This window comes from Hemitrygon akajei, chromosome 12 (assembly GCF_048418815.1).
Source record: "Hemitrygon akajei chromosome 12, sHemAka1.3, whole genome shotgun sequence".
NCBI lineage: Eukaryota > Metazoa > Chordata > Chondrichthyes > Myliobatiformes > Dasyatidae > Hemitrygon > Hemitrygon akajei.
In genome coordinates, this window is record NC_133135.1 from 67069063 (window position 1) to 67086377 (window position 17315).

General features: G+C 39.0%; 1 protein-coding gene across 8 annotated transcripts in view; it reads right to left on the reverse strand.

Moving 5' to 3' along the window:
* The window catches only part of LOC140737141 (zinc finger protein GLIS3-like), a 339442-nt gene that overhangs the window by 95847 nt on the left and 226280 nt on the right, over positions 1–17315 (reverse strand). For 7 of the 8 annotated variants that reach the window (XM_073063344.1, XM_073063348.1, XM_073063345.1 and 4 more), the window contains one exon: positions 1191–1352. The exons of the other annotated variant lie outside the window; for it this stretch is intronic. In XM_073063344.1, the coding sequence (XP_072919445.1) occupies positions 1191–1352 (162 nt within the window). The remainder of the gene's footprint in view (positions 1–1190; positions 1353–17315) is intronic. 8 annotated transcript variants of the gene reach the window in all.

Genomic DNA, 17315 nt, shown 5'->3' on the forward strand with positions numbered 1-17315 from the left:
ACCTCGTTCCATTGGATGAGAAATTTGATACACAAGATAGGGCATGCTGAAGTTACATCAGATAGTTATTAAAGCCAGCTAACGTTATGAGTCTGATTTATCCTCAGAAATGCCGCAGTAGTAGTGTAGTTTGTTTGCTGGCTCCCAAATCACTGCTTACTCTCTACTTGTCCTGTTCTTGATGAAACAGTTAACCTGCTGATGATTTTTTTAACGTCATGACCAACCTATTGTGCATTTGCAGCATTTTCATTGGTAAAAACCACTGCTGTTGGTAAAATCTCAGATAGCAACAAGGAGGTACACAGAAGTGACGTAGATCAACTGGTTGAATGGTGTCACAACAACCACCTCATAATCAATGTCAGCAAGATCAGGAATTAATTGTGGACTCTAGAAGGGGAAGTCAGGAGGGCACACACCACCTCGTTGAGCGCTCAGCAGAGAAAAGGGTGAGCAGCTTCAAGTTCATAGGCATCAGAAATCTTGGAGGATCTATCCTGGGCACAACGCATTGTTGCAATCATGAAGAAGGCATGCCAATGGCTGTACTTCATTAGGAATTTGAGGAGATTTGGTATGGTACCAAAGGCTCCTACAGATTTCTGTAAATGTGTGGTGAAGGGCATTCTGACTGGTTGCATTCCTTGCACAGAGGCTTCACGGAAGATGCTGTAGAGGGCTGAAGACTCAGCCAGCTCAATCACAGGTGAAACCTTCCCCAGCACTGAGGAGACCTTCAAGAGACGGTGCCCCAAGAAGGCACCACCAACACTAAGGGCCATCACCCTTCAAGACATGCCCTCTTCTCGTTACAACCATTAGGGAGAAAGTACGGCAGTCTGAAGACCTACACTCAGTGATTCAGGCATAGCCTCTTCCCCTCCACCACCAGACTTCTGAATGGTCCATGAACCAGTGAACACTATCGTTTTTCCTTTTTATGCACTATTTAATTATTTTGTAATCTATAGCAATTTTATATCTTTGCACTGTACATCTGCCACACAATAATAAGTTTCATGTGATAATAAACCTGATTCTGATTTTACTGTTTCTAATTTCAGAATTTTAATGTTCCCACTGTTTCTCCTTGATTGCCTCAGTTAGCTAATTCAATGCATTGATAGGGTGGTGTACTGAGTAAACACTAATTAAATATAATGCAAAACATTTTGTATCATGCTTACTGTGTCCAGGTGGGTTCGCTGGTGTTTGGCACGATCACTGGAGTTGCTGAAAGCCTTCTGGCAGCCGGTGTGTTGACAAAGGTAAGGCTTCTCACCAGTATGGCTCCGCAGGTGGATCTTGAGATTTTCTAGTCTAGAAAATGCCTTATTACAGCCTTCGAACTGCAATAAAGTATTAAAAAATATAAATATTACCATGAAAAGAACAAGGCAGCTACACTACAATGCTTACAGTGTAAACCAACAATGCTCATCCAGTAAATCACTGCAGCTCAACATCTGTACTAACTCAGGGATGAAAATAACTCCTGTGCTATTAATTTAACCTTTCAGCACTGACACGTACTAGAACAGCATTAGATTGAACTGATTTCTTTTTTGTTGAAGTACGCTTCATCAACTCTTTCAAAAACATACATTACCTAAGCTGTTTTAAATCACACACATAGAGGGTATTTTATTCTCAAAATGATCTTTCTGAATGTCACTAAAGACAAATTAATAACCTTTTGGGATTAACTTAAATCAGTAGTTTCAAAACTGACTGTTACGTCTGTCCAGGTTGATTTAGCCCATCTGCTGCTTATACTAATTAATAAGTTATACCCCAAACCACACTCTGAATTTTGCCGTGAAAATGTCACATGGGATCTTTAAGAGAAATTGGGTGGTTTAGATAGAGACCTGGGTTTGCTGAAGTTGGTACCTCACAATGTGCCCAATAATTAAACCTTTTCTACTATGTTCAGTTCCTTTGTCTTGCTAGTTGCAGCTGCACACTGATTAACAGTGCAGCCAAAAGAAAAGAGCATTTGGGAACTTATTGAGTGATCGGACAAAGTTTGGTTCTCCTTAACCAGCAGATTTGAAGACTAAAGGAGACTGGTTAAAGGGGGTTAATTTAATATCAAATCCATCACAAAATATTGTCTAATGAGAAAAAATAGACAGGTTAGGTTTGTATTTTCTGGAGTTTAGAAGAATTAGAGGAGATTTGACTGAAACACATAAACACATACAATCCTGAGGGGTCTTGAAAGGGTGGAGAGAAAGTTTCTTGTGTAAGTTTCTAGAACTATGGATCACTGCTAACAATAAGGGGTCACCTACTTATGACACAGGTGAGGTTTAAATTTTTTCTCTTGGAAGATTCTGTGTGAAAATGGAATAATATTGTTGAGGCACAAGTAGATAGATTCTTTACAAGCAATGTGAGTGAAAGGTTATTGGGGGTAATATAAAAGGCAGTGTTGAGGTTACCAGCAGATCAGCCATGACCTCATTGAATAGTGGAGCAGGTTCAAGGTTCTAGGTGGTCTACATCTGCTTCTAATTTATATACTTAAATGTAAGAAAAATAAAGAGAAGATAATTTAAAGGAAAGAGAAAAAGGGATATTCAGAAAGAAAAAAAGTAAGCAAAGGGTAAAATCTGAAATTCATAGAATATCCATAAACTATCTGATAGAATAAGACTAAATATTTTCATTACTCACTTTGAGGATAAGAAAGACATTGACCGGAAGTAATTATCTACTATCACGATTAAAAAGCTTGCAATATTAACCACCAAGTTTAACCTCTATGATGTCAGGAAGGAGATAAAGGAGCCTCAGGACCCACACTTCCAGGTTCAAGGACAGTTAGCACCCTTCAGCCATCAGGATCTTGAACCAGTAGGGATAACTTCACTCAACTTCTCTTGCCCCATCACTGATTGGTTCCCACAATCTATGGGCTCACTTTCAAGGACTCATGTTCTCGATATTTATTGTTTATTTTTTATTATTATATCTTTTTTTCTTTCTTTTTGTATTTGCACAGTTTGTCATCTTTTGCACACTGATTGTCTGTCCATCCTGAAGGGTGCGGTCTTTCATTGATTGTGTTTCTTCTATTTAATGTGAATGCCCACAAGAAAAGGAATCTCAGGGTTGTATTTGGTAACTTTAATAATAAATTTCCTTCAACTTGGAATTGGCAATTAATGTATCGGAACTTCATGAAAAGCAAGGTGAGGCTACTGAGTGGATGGCATTTGTGAAATATTAACAATAAAGCAAAGGAAATAAGTTAGCAGCTCATAGCAATTTGCTTTTCATATGAAATCTTTTCCTCTTTATTTTCTGGCTTGCTTACAAATTAATAATGAAGTTCATCATTCCACACTGATATTTCTTCAGCAAATTTTGGCTCACTAACTCCATGTTTGGGACTTGTATTCAGATTGAAATCATGAATATCTGAGTTTTCTTGGATGTAAGGACAAATTATATCCAATTTACCTTTGCCACACAAAACTTCTCTTAATTTGCAAATGATTAATGTGGAAAAAGGACAAATGTCGACAAGTCATTCTGGTACAAAAAGGATGCCCGTTTGTCTCGGGTAAAGCACGCTGTTACTTGGAGATCATTTACTCTGCATCATCTCTCATCAAAAAGCTTCATCCTCCTCAAACCAGTGGTCAACCTGGGTTGCAATCAGATAATTTAACACCTTCTCATCTGATTATAGCCAGAGAATAATTTACAAAGGTTTCTCGTTCTGCTCTAGCACCATTATTGCTGGTGTTTCCTAAGGATCTACATTTAATTCCCTACTACTTCTTATACTCAATAGCATCATAGAGTCACAGAATCATACAGCACAGAAAAAGGCCCTCCAGGAAACATCCTTGTAAATCTCCTTTGCATTCATTCCAGCTGATGGCATCTTTCTTTGGGCATGGTGACCAAAACTAACACAAAATTCCAAATGCAGTCTCATCATCCTCTTGTACAACTGCTACATAACATTACAACTTCTCTAACGCCCTGACTAATGAAAGTCAACATGGCAAAGGCCTTCCTCGCTACCCTTCCCCACTACCCTTCACTGATATGACAACATTTTCAGAAAACTACACTATGTACTTGTTCTCTGAGGTCCTTCTGATCTACAACACTCCCCAGGGCCCAGCCATTTACACCACATCTTTCACATGTGGTGGTGATGAGATCCAGCTGTACCTTGTCACCATCCCTCACAACTCCTCCTCTGTGTTTAAATACCATCCAGTTTGTCCATAATCTAGCTTTTTAGCAGCTGTAAACTTCCTTAAACTAAATATTATGGAGACATGAGTCACTGTCTTAGACTTCTACACACAATTCCTTACCGTAACCACTGACACCATTCTTCTTCTTGGGAATTGTGCGAGGATGACCAAGCTATTCACAGCTTGGTGTAATATTTGTTCCCAGCATGAACTCAGATCAAATAGGGTGAGTAGTTTCAAGTTCCTGAGCATCAACATCTCAAAGGATCTAATCTGGGTCCAACATATTGATACAATCATGACAAAGACATGCCAACAGCTCTACTTCATTAAGACTTCAGGGAGATCTGGAATGTCACGAAAAGCTCTAGCAAACTTCTACAGGTGTACTGTGGAGAGCAATCCGATTGGTGTCATCACCATCTGGTGTGGAGATACCGATGCACGGGTTTTTGGGAAGCTTCAGAGGGCTGTGGAGTCAGCCTGCTCCATCACAGGCTCAAGACTTCCTACCATCAAAAAATCTCCAAAATGTGGTGCCTCCATCGTGAAAGACCAGCACCTGCTGGGACATGCCCCCTGCTCACTCCTATCATCAGGGAGGGGTAGTATGAGAACCTATTTAGGAACAGCTTCGTCCCCTCTACCTTCAGATTTGTGAATAGTTCATGAACTCATGAACGTTATTTTTTATTCTCCTTTGTGCTATTTATTTATAACTTATAGCAATTTGTTCTGCCTGCACTGTACTGCTGCTATAAAACAACAATGACTTACATCAGTAACAATAATCTTGATTCTGATACGTGTCCAGTCTTACATTAAGCCTATTGTTACCTTTCTAACAACACCTAGCTCTGCTCCAGCTCCTCAGACCTTCATCCATAACTTTGTTTACCTCAAGGCGTAACTATTCTTTTGCACTCTTTGTCCCTTGTTCTGTTCTTCAGTAAACAAGCCTTCCAGCATCCTAAAACTTGGTGCCCTTGTTCTAATCTGCATTGTACCTTTGTTGATTGCTCACTATACTGATTTCCCTCAAGGTAGCGTTCCAATTTTCACTCTTGCATTCAAATTGTTTCCTAAGTCTCCTGCCACTGCAAACTCCTCCCGTGCTTCAACTCTCTTTTGATATCCACCTGTTTCCAGGTCTGAGAAGTAATTTTAAATTCGTGGTTATGCATTCAATTCCAGAAGCCCTAGAACTCTGGAATTCCCTTCTACTTGTCTGTGTGTCTTTCCTCCCTTAACATACCTACCATTTACTTAACTATAATTTTACTTGATTTATCTCGATATTCCCATTTTGAGGCTTGATCAAATTTTGGGATACCTTCCAATGTTACAGTGTGACATAAATATTGCCACTGTATTGAATTAGTACCTTATGATACTGATGTCCTCTTTGGCACCAACTATCTACTCTGAGGTTCAATTCCCTTCTCTGTCACTACAGTTCCCTTATTATCCCTTCCCTCCACCCCAACACCACCACCACATCTCATGCTCTCTCTCCACCACCACTAATTTTTAAGAATGGGCAGATGAAGCTGAGTGAACCACTCATGTGGCACTGCCATTCCTTAGAGAAGAAATGGCACTGGTCCTCTACATCTCAGAGGGACACACAACAAATATAGAAGTCAGGAAAAAAAATAATGCTGTAGCCTTGAAATGAAATAGCTTTTATCATGGAACTTGCCTTAGCTCCTAGGAAAAAAATACTGGCTGCCAGTTGTACTCTCAAACTAAAATTCATTTTCATTGAATTCATGGAATCAAGCATGAAGAGCAGTAAACCAGATGCATGCAATATTCGAATACCCATTTAGCATTAGCATTCAAAACAAGTTTTTATCAATCAATAATTAGCTATAAGATATAGAAATGTTTATTTTATGGACAATTGATTTCAACTCTTTAAGAATAGCAAATCACGATTATCCCAAGATATATAATTTCCAAAAATAAATTTCTCCCATTTATTAGTTCACCAAGTTGCGTTGAAGTTAGAAACACATTCTTGATCTAATCCCTAAACAGTCATCCATCCAATCTGATTGAATGATTTATGAAAGAAACCAGATTTACTTTTACTAAAGTCCTGGAAGAAAAGTCCCTTATCAACACTGGTTTTAAATTGTTATCCCTTACAATTAAGGAAACCACAAAATTGCCAATGGTATCACTAGTACCAAGATCGTGGATCATTCTGGAATTATTCTGCAACTGCCAACTCAAATGTCCACTTCTGGGAAAATGCAAAATTCAGCACATTTTTAACTTTAATCTATAGCAAATGAAAGAAAGTAAGACTGGGAAAACAGAGGTTGTCTTAATGAATATCAATTGTAGCTCTGAGTAACATTTCTGGGGGAAATGAGCTGTGATGGAATAAGTGAAACTTTTTTTACCATTATGGAGCTAAATAGCAGCAGTGTGCTGCTCAACAACCTTGCTAATATCCATGGTGGTTGCTGTCAGGTCAAATAAACAAAATGGCCTTTATACAACAGAAAGGAAAGAGCAGGTCATAGACTACTGACATTGGAGACAGACTACACATGGAAAATCTTAAGATTTTCAATCCAAAACATTTTTTCTTAGTTTCATATTGAAAACTCTACAGCTACAGAATAGTATGCCAGGTTTTGATTAGTGATTTACTGAGAACTTAACATTGTTTTAATCATTTTTATAAACTAAATTCTTGTTTTACTTTGACAGCACCTGGTCAGAGAAAGTGGTCTAAAGAAAGTTCGTTTCATGTTAAGCTTGCCATAGAAAGTCAAGGCAGGGTATTCTCTGCTCTGATGTTTGAATAGTTGTTATTACTGACACCTCCGCTTTGATTTGATAGGGGAATGCTCTCACCTCACGACCCAAGCTCTCATTTACTTTTCCTCTTGCAGTTTCTCTATTTTAGTGAACCTTCTTTATTTACTGTTCTACCAAAGCCTGTTCTGGTTTCCCCCATAGTTCAAATTAGTTTCAATATATTTTCTTTCTCCTCCATCAACCAAGAGCTGTCTCATCTCTTCACTGCAAAAACAAATCCTTTCTCAATTCCTTAAACTGTAGAATTCTTCTGGATCCTTATTTTGCTTAGATTCTACAATTTTATTTTTTAATTACTTCCAGTTTTATTTTGGGCAAGGAATATAATCATAAAACGTCTATTTATTTGCTCTACATGACTGAACTGAATCATTAGTAAATTCTGTTGGTAGTTCCTAGCATGAAAATTCATTTATAGTGGTACACATTCAAGATGTAAAAACAAACTATTCTTGCAGCAGGATGAAGACCTACTAGAGTATTAATTAAAGGCTAAGTCCTTTCTTGGTTCATTATTGAGAATTCCATCTCAAGCAGCAACTTTGGAGTTTTCCCTGCTGGCTCAGTTACCACCATATATTTTATATAGGGCCTTCCACTTCCTTTCACAAAAGGAGTAGAGGGATTTGGGAGGGAGAAGTAGGGGATAACTGCTCAGTTCCTTGCCTCAGCTGTCAATCTCTATAGCAAGATAACCAATAATGTATTTGAGAAATGGGGTGTCCACCCATGCGATTGTGCTGTTCTTTCTCATGTTGTCTAGTTCAACTCCACAACCAGCAGCAGTGGCTCCTATTGTGACCAGCTGCCTTTAGCCATGGTAAAATAAAACTGCATGGATAAACGGGCAGTTCTAATATGACTCTTGAAATTATCCGTGGTTAATATGTAGAATTGAATTATGTCCTGAGATACATTCTACTTTAAATACAGGACTCTCAGAATATCGTACACAGAAGAAAATCTCTCCTTTGGGCCTCTGGAAGAAAGTTGCACAAGTTTAATTCCTCTATGTTAAACTGTTTTAATGTACGTTAATGCTTCTAATTCCTTGTCTCCTCTTATAAATACTCCAAGTGTCCTACACCAGAGGCTCTAGCTTTTTAGTTTGATGACTTAAATAAATAGCATAGTAGTTACATACAGTCCTGAAAAGTTATATTAAGCATTACTTTGTACACGTTAACTAAACCATCATTACTCAGTTTAGATTAAAGTCACTGTTCAGAGCAATTTAACACTCCAAATGCACAACCACCATTCTGGTAATGAAAGTCTTTTTATCATTCTTCCAATCAAAAACAAATTAAAGATGATATGGCTGGAAGTCTCATTTATGAAGGCACCAATGCACAGGACTGGATAAAGCTGCAGAAGATTGTAAATGTTGCTAGCTCCATCGTGGGCACTAGCCTCCCCACCATCAATGGCATCTTCAAAAGGCGATGGCTCAAGAAGGCAGCATCCATCATTAAGGACCCCTGCCATCTAGGATATGTTCTCTCCTTATTGCTAGTATCAGGCAGGAGGTACAGGAGCCTGAAGTCACAACACTCTGCCATCAGATTTTTGAACGGACCATGAATCCATGAACACTGCCCCACTTCCAGCTCCCTTTGTGCATTACTTATTTATTTTTTATATATTTCTTCTTGCAACTTCTAATAATTTTGAAAGCATTGAGCTGTATTGCTATCACAAAACAACAAATCTCACGTCAGATGTCAGTGGTAATAAACCTCATTCTGATTCTGATGACAAGAAATGAAAGTATTTGATTCCAGACATCATGATATGATAAACATTCCAGTAACATTGAACCCTTCTCGAACTATGTGAGCCTGCAGTCTCTACCACTTTAAAACTGAGCTCTAAGTACACAGGCAACTCTTCAAAAATTTCTTTACACAAAACAAAAATGTTATGTGGTTACCTTAAGAGAACAAGAAAGGCTAGTGCAATAGAAAACACAGTCATCCCACTTATTGTTCAGCTTGCAATTACTTTTATTCATTAAATTAATCTATGAATCCAAAACCGGCAGCCACCTTTTAGAGCTCCCCTGGAAGTAGTGTTCAGATTTAACCAGAGGTTACTTGGCTTGAGGGGAAAGATGCCAGGCAAGCCTAATTCTTTCTTAATCAGAATTAGAATCACTCTATTGCTAATACGTAAACCATACTAGAATTGATTATGGTTCAGTGCCAAGCAGAAGACACAGGATGATACCATAACACAGAACACAATAGGAACCAACAAGTTAGAAAACAATAGTGCAAACAGCTATGAGAAATCAGCAATTAGCAGAATGGTCACATGCACAAATATCAATAATCAAACTTAAGTAAATGTGAACAAATAAACCGATGAAATAATTATCATCAGAACAAGGGGAGCAAGAAGACTGTTTAACAGATGGCGTGTACAACAATTAGGGCATTACATCTGAGTGAGCTTTCTTTCAGAAGTTGGATAGCTACAGGAAAGAAGCTTTGGAGTTGATGTGTAGTCCTGGTGGTGATGGACTTGTTGCTTCTTCCTGATGACAATTTGGTGAATAGGTGACTTCTAGGGAGGGTGGTAGGGAAGAAAGCTCTTTTCTTCAGTCTGGCATTGAATGCATCTTCTAATATTGGTAGCTGACAGCCAATGATCTTCTCTGCTGAGTGGACCACTTGCTAGAATGTGGACTTGGGAAGGGAGGTGGTGTGAAAAACCAAACTGTGATAGAAGTGGTCACAACCCTCTCAATGATAGCCGTGTAAAAATTCATCAGGATACACCCTGAGATGTTAAGTTTTCTAAGTTGGCATTGGAAGAACAGTCTCTGCTGGGCTTTTCTAGTGATGAATGTAATGTACTTGTCCCACTTCAATGTATGGTAAAGGTAATCGACAGACATTTGAATGACTTGACCACAGACCCAGCCTGACCATTAATTTCCAAGGGGAGGCAGTAGGTAGGGGGTTGTCCTGGAAGTAATGCTGTCTTGGTAGCATTAAGCTCCAAGTTGTTGACTTTTAGACACATACACCATATCACTGAAGTTGCTAGGTGATGATTAGCATTGGAGGTTCTGTCCAAGGGTTGAAACTCTAATTGAAGAAAAGCCATTTTGATGGTATCAGTAAGGATTTGGCAAGTGTGTATTAGGATAGGTCGTTCTCTGGCAAAGTTGTACTTGGTAAGTGGAAGGCCTTCAAAAGTGATATTTTGAGAGTACAGTTTGTATTTTTCTGTCAGAATAAAAGGCAAGGGTAACAGGTTGAGACAGCCTAGGTTTTCAAGCGATATTGAGGCCCTGGATAAGAAAAAGAAGGAAGTGCACAGCAGGTATAGGCAGGAACAGATGAAGTACTTGAGTATAACAAGTGCAAGAGAACACTGAAGAAGGAAATTAGCAGAGCTATAAAAACACGAGGTTGTTCTCACAGACAAGGCAAAGGAAAATCCTAAGGGTCTCTGCAGAACAAAATGATAGCAAGGGATGAAATTGGACCTCTGGAAGATCAGAGTGATGGTCTATGCATGGAGGCAAAAGAGATGGGGGAGATCTTACACAGATTTTCTGCATCTGTATTTACTTGGGAGATGGATACAAAGTCAATAAATGTGAGACAATGCAGCAGCAAGGTTATGGACCCTATACAGATTACAGGGGAGGAGGTGCTTGCTGTCTTGAGACAAATTAAGAGTGAAAAAAAATCTCCAAGGACAAACAAAGTGTGGACCCTGTGGGAGGCTAGTGCAGAAATTGCAGGGGCCCCTTGCAGAGATATTTAACATCCTTATCCAAGGGTGATGTGATGGAGGATAGCTAATGTTCTTCTGTTGTTTAAGAAAGGCTCTAAGGATAAGCAGGGAAATTATAGGCCGGTGAGCCTGAGATCAGTAGTGGAAATGTAATTGGGAGGTATTCTAAGGGACCGGATATATAAGCATTTGGATAGACAGGAGCTGATCAGGGAAAGTCGACATGGCTTTGTCTATGGTAACAACACACACAAAATGCTAGTGGAACACAGCAGGCCAGGCAGCATCTATAGGGAGAAGCACTGTCGACATTTTGGGCCAAGACCTTTCGTCAGGACTAACTGAAAGGGAAGATACTAAGAGATTTGAAAGTAGTGGGGGGAGGGGGAAATGCAAAATGATAGGAGAAGACCGGAGGGGGTGGGGTGAAGCTAAGAGCTGGAAAGGTGATTGTGTATGGTAAGTTATGTCTAATCGATCTTATGGAGTTGATGAAGGCAAGGCAGTGGATGTTGTCTACATGAACTTTAGCAAGGCCCTTGACAAGGTCATGCATAGGATGTAGGTCAAGAAGGTTCAGTTGCATGGCATTCTAGATGAGGTAGTAAAATGGATTAGACATTGGCTTCACATTAGAAACCAGAGCAAAGTTATAGATGGTTGCCTCTCTGACTGGTGGCCTGTGATTAGTGGAGTACCACAGGCATCAATGCTGGGATTGTTGTTTTTTTGTCATCTATATCAACAATCTGGTTAATAATGTGGTAATCTGGATCAGCTTATGTGCAAATGACACCAAAATTTGGGGAACGGGGGGTTAGTGGGTAGCAAGGAAGATTGTCAAAACTTGGAATGGACTCCAGTCCAGCTTGAAAAATGGCTGAAAAATGGCCGGTGGAATTTAACGCAGACAAGTGTGAAGTGTTGCAGTTTGGGAGGACCAAAATAGATCCATAATTCCTTGAAAGTGGTGTCACAGGTAAATAGGGCCTTAAAGAAAGTTTTTGGCACATTGGCCTTAATAAATCAATGTTATGAGTACAGTGAGTTGGGATGTTATGTTGAAGTTGTATTGATGGGGCCTAATTTGGAGTTTGTATGCAGTTTTGGTCACCTAGCTACTGGAAAGATGTAAATAAGATTGAAGGAGTGCAGAGAAAATTTACAAGGATGTTGCCGGGACTTGAGGACTGAGTTATAGGAAAAGGTTGAATAGGTTAGGACTTTATTCCCTGGAATGTAGAAGACCGAGCTGCAAAAATTATGAAGGGTATAGATAGGAGAAATGCAAGCAGGCATTTTCCACTGAGGTTGAATGAGACTACAACTAGAGGTCATAGTTTAAAGGTGAAAGGTAAAATGTTTAAAGGGAACATGAGGTGAAACTTCTTCACTGAGATAGAGGTGAGAGTGTGGAACGAACTTCCAGTGGGAGTAGCAGATGTGGGCTTGACTTCAATATTTAGGAGAAATTTGGATAGATACATGGATGCAAGGCGTATGGAGGGCTATGGTCCTGGTGCAGGTCAATGGGACTAGGAGGATTAATGGTTCGGCACAGGTTAGGTGGGCCGAAGCGCCTGCTTCCATGCTGTGGTGTTCTATGGCTCTATGAATCTCTGTTCAAAGTCTCAGTTCCTAGGGGCAGCCTAAGAAAGAGACAACACTCCAAAACTGAGACTTCAGAAGATGCAAATATATTAAGTTATATCAGCATTGTGAAAGTTACTACAAAAATGCAGATTTCTTCTCTTATTGTTTGATTCTCTGGTTCTTAATAGTATTTTTAAGTCAATTTCTCATTTGAAAGAAAGTTTGATATTAAGAATTCCAATTATTTATTTACCATTTTGTTGTGCAAGGATAAAATGAGATGGTTCATAAAAGAGAGAGAAGAGGACTGTCCGTTTAAAAATGTTCAGAGTTTGTGCACAGATTGAGGCCAAGATGGCTATTTATTACATGGTCCACAAGCTGTTTTTGTTACTGGGTATTAGGTGTTACAGAATGAGATAAAAATACTTTGGAAGAAACTGCTGAATTTGCTCCAACAATACTTGAAACATGAGAGAGGTCTGGCTGTAACAGTTATATTTTTCTTGAATTGACTAAGTATTGAGAGTGTAAAACTGAAAAGGCTAGGTTCTGCAGAGAATGCTATTGCAATTATAAGTAATTCAATTCTTCCCTGTATACAGGAGTAATGTATTATTTGGCAGTTATTTTTTTCAGGAATTAAAAATCTATTTTTTCTCTGGCTCTTTCGGTCTCTCTAGACCACAACCTTCCTAAGGCCAAGAGGATGAACTGCTGGCCGTTTGCCAGGTATTTGTCAATGACACTCACGGGAAGTATACAGCTACAGGCTCTGGGATGGAATAGGAGCCGAATAACTGTCTAGGCAGCAACAAAATTTAATATTAAAGGAGGCAGGTGTAGATAGCTCATTGCTCTGCAAAACAAAATGGGGCTAGAGAGAGAGAAACATATTGGCTTACGGGGAGCCATGGTGAGAAAGATCTTTGAAGATATGGAGACTTTCTTTGGCCATAGTGACTATGCCTTTCATGATACCACTGAATTATATCTTACCTGACTCCTCACATTGTAAGGAAATTCTGAGGGAGAATGATGTATATTTAGATTATTAATCTTCCTATCCGCAGTCATACAGATTTTGAATTTCAAAGGCCACATTATCGAGAGATTTAAATCTTTTATAGTTTTATATGAGTTTCACTTTTTGGACCCACAGTACAGACCCACATTACTGGCTGGTGCATTTTTCAAAATTTTCCCTAACAAGATCTCTTGACAAAAATTTGACAAGAAGTATTGATTCTTTCTCATTTTATATTTATTCCATTATATTTTCCAATATAAATTCCATCAGAGAGAATGCTGTATCTCAAAACTTGTTGGTAATGATATATTAATTTCATAAAGACAAATTTCTGCACCCAAACTGCCACAATGTGAGAGCATACTGTACTTGACAAAGATGCATGGACAGGAAATGTAATTCTGCAATTTTGTCTTTCATCAGTAATACGTGAATTGCTTTATTGCAATTTAATTGGAATGTTATCTGAAGCCATTAAGCTAGCAAGTTTCTTCAGGATGCTGAAGAACTATGACATGGCCCCCTTGAGCCTCAGCAGTTTTTATCAATGCACCATAGAAGGAATCCAGCCCGGATGCATATGGCTTGGTATGGAAACTGCTCCTCCCATGACACCAAGAAACTGCAGGGAGTGGTGAGCACAGGTCAGCACATCACAGTAACCAGCCTCCCCTCTCATGGCCTCTGTCTGCACTTTTGCTGCCTAGGCAAAACAGCCTGCATAATCAAAGGTCGCACTCACCCTGGATATTCACAATCCTCTTCCTCCCATCAGACAGAAGATACAAAAGCAACAAAATACATACCACTAGACTCAAGGACAGCTTCTGTCTCATTATTATAAGGTTACTGAGTGGTTCCCTGTTATAATAAAATGGACCCTTAACCTCACAGTTTACTTGTTGTGAACTTGTACCTTACTGTCTACTTGTACTTCACTTTTTCCTGTACAGTTGCACTTTATTCCTCAGACTGTTATTGCTTCACCTTGTACTATCTCAATGCACTGTTCCAATGAATTGATCTGTGTGGACAGTTGATGCACCATCAATAACTCTCGGAGACGGAAGGCAAATGATAGGCTTTTATTAGCTGCAAGAGACCACAATTAGCAGCAAAAGACCACCACACAACATCCTGGAGACTGAGGGAGGAGCAGTGCCTCCAATCGCCTTTATCCAGGGGTCTGTGGGAGGAGCCACAGGAGCAGTCAGCAGAGGGGCCGGTCCAGACAGGTATATGTAGTTCACCACAACAGTATACATGACATGTTACTACCTCAATGCACTGTTGCAATGAATTGATCTGTGTGGACAGTATACATGACATGTTTTTCACTGTACTTCAGTACATATGACAATAATAAACCAATTTTACCAAGACTCTTTTTATTTTTATAATTATTAATGTGACAACATAGAAATCATAAATGTGGATACAATTCTTCACGCAGTGAGCTATGCAGTTGATTTGCCCAAAATATAATTCCAAGTTTACTATATGACAGCTTAGATTTACAAGTACATTTTTCATTTAATAAAATAAAGCTTGCACATATATCCAACAATACACTTAGGACATCCAAAATGTTCCTAAAATCACATCTCGTTCCCCAATTTGAGCCAACTAGGAAATTTCAGAGAAAATTTAAATCACAGCCCAGTGGGAAGTCAAACTTATTAACATGTACAATCTAGAGTTGTACTTAATAACTTAAAGATTGGCTGCTGGCAACACCACCAGGATGTTTGAGCTATTTACTTTGGCATTAATGAAGACAGAATCTACCAAATAACAGGAACTATACAATTCATTCACAAGTGCTAAAATTAACGATTTACAAAGACTCAACAGCATGGATTCCTACCTTTAGTTTCTAGAAGCCATTTTCAGCATCATACCAAATATTTATTTTTCCCTCAATAACGCTTAGATTTCTATAACATCAAATCTAATCAACGTTTACAGCTACTGTGTTCATGACCCTTCAGTACTTTGCAAACATTTTCAAGATTACATTTATTGTCTCCGAAGTCCTCTTTTCCTCATTTCTGAACTTCCCTCCATTGCAAAGTCTTGTGCCCTTTATTAATGAGACTGGACTTGCCCCACACAAAGTCATGCTGACTACCCCGGTTAACCCTTGCCTTTCCAAATGTACATAAATTCTACCTCTTAGAATTTTCTCCAATGATTTCTCTACTAGTGACATAAGGCTTGCTGCCCTTTAGTTACCTGGCTTATCCCTGCTGCCCTTCTTAAACAAAGTAACAACATAAGCTATCTTCCAGTCTTCTAGCACCTTACTTGTGGTCAATGAGATACAGAAATCTCTATCAGGGTCTAGCTGTGTCCTCCCTTGCCTCCCAGTGAAACCTGACGAATACCTATCTTTCCATGGATAGATCTCATCTGGCCCTGTCGTTTTATCCACTCTTATGCACTCCATGACAGCTAACACCTCTTCCTCATTAATCAGTTCATAAAATTAAACAATGAAGTGTAAAATGTAATTCCACTGGGAAGCATTCCTAGCAGCCTATTTTCAATGTGAACTTCAGTGCATTGTTTTCCATATAGATTCAATGTTATCTAATAATGTCTACTGGCATGCTCGACAGTCCATTTTGTATTTTGTAACAATAAGATTCACATGATGCCACAGGATAAAACCATCATCGTGAGGGAAGTGTCTCGCTCTCTCTCGCTCTCCCCCTCTTTTCTGCTCCTTCCTCCATGGATGCAAGCTGCCCTACGAGTGTTTCTGACATCTTCTGCATTTGATCAATCATACATCAGCTTTCATTGGTGAATGTATGTGTGCTTGATGCATTGTTTTTTTTAAAATTTCAGATAAAATTAACATGATCAAGCCCTAGTTCTGCATTGTCACCTCTGGCTCAATAATTTCAATGCCCTCCTAGGTGACTTATAGTGCTCCATCAACCACGAATTTCAGCTTATTTCAAATTCAGTGACTCGATAAAGGGTTCACCACACTTCCGGCACAATGAGCTACTTGGCTTCTAATCCATCAACTCATTTTTATTACGCTCATCCCTGCGTTGAAATCATTCCATCGCCTTTCTCTTCTCCATTTCAGTCACCTACTTCAACACTACAATTCAACAAGCTCTGGTTTCTGAATCAACTCCATCCCATCTTTGGAGTTTAATGAGGCAGTTTGTAGTCAATGAGTCTGATCTTCAAATGGGGAGTTCAGCCAACAATGAGGATGATGTGAACAGCTGAGGACGAATTTTGACTCCTTCCGCTGCTTGAGTCGAATGCTTCAGGATCCCTATTCTAAATCTCATTTCCTTCCTTCCTTAAAACCCATCTTTTTAGCACTATTTCATGAATTACATCTAATACAGTTTTGATAAATCATTCCCTTTTCTCTCTTCTAGATTAATGGTGATATGCAAGCGGACGATCTCATTGCACTTAATTAACTTGCAGCAAAGCAAGAAACCAAACCATTCTTTTCCACATTGATTTGTCCAGGATTGAATTCTATCATTTTACAAATATATATACAATCCCAAATAATAGCATCACTTTATCCAGTTAATTGATCTTTTAATCCATTTTTAAGCTGTCTATCATAAAACACATTAATAAAGAGTTGACTACATCAGTTATCTGGCACCTTACTTGTGGCTAATGAAGACAAGAGAACAGAAGAAGCGACCGGTGATACAGCTAGTATACTGAGTAATCTATACAGCTGTCATTGAGAATCGATACAGAATTAATAAGACAGAATTATTTGTGATATTACAATGCTGGCTGCAAGATCATGTCCTTAAATGTCTAGATGTTATCTGGAACAAAACAGAAACCTGGCAGAGACTGTGTGCAATATAGTA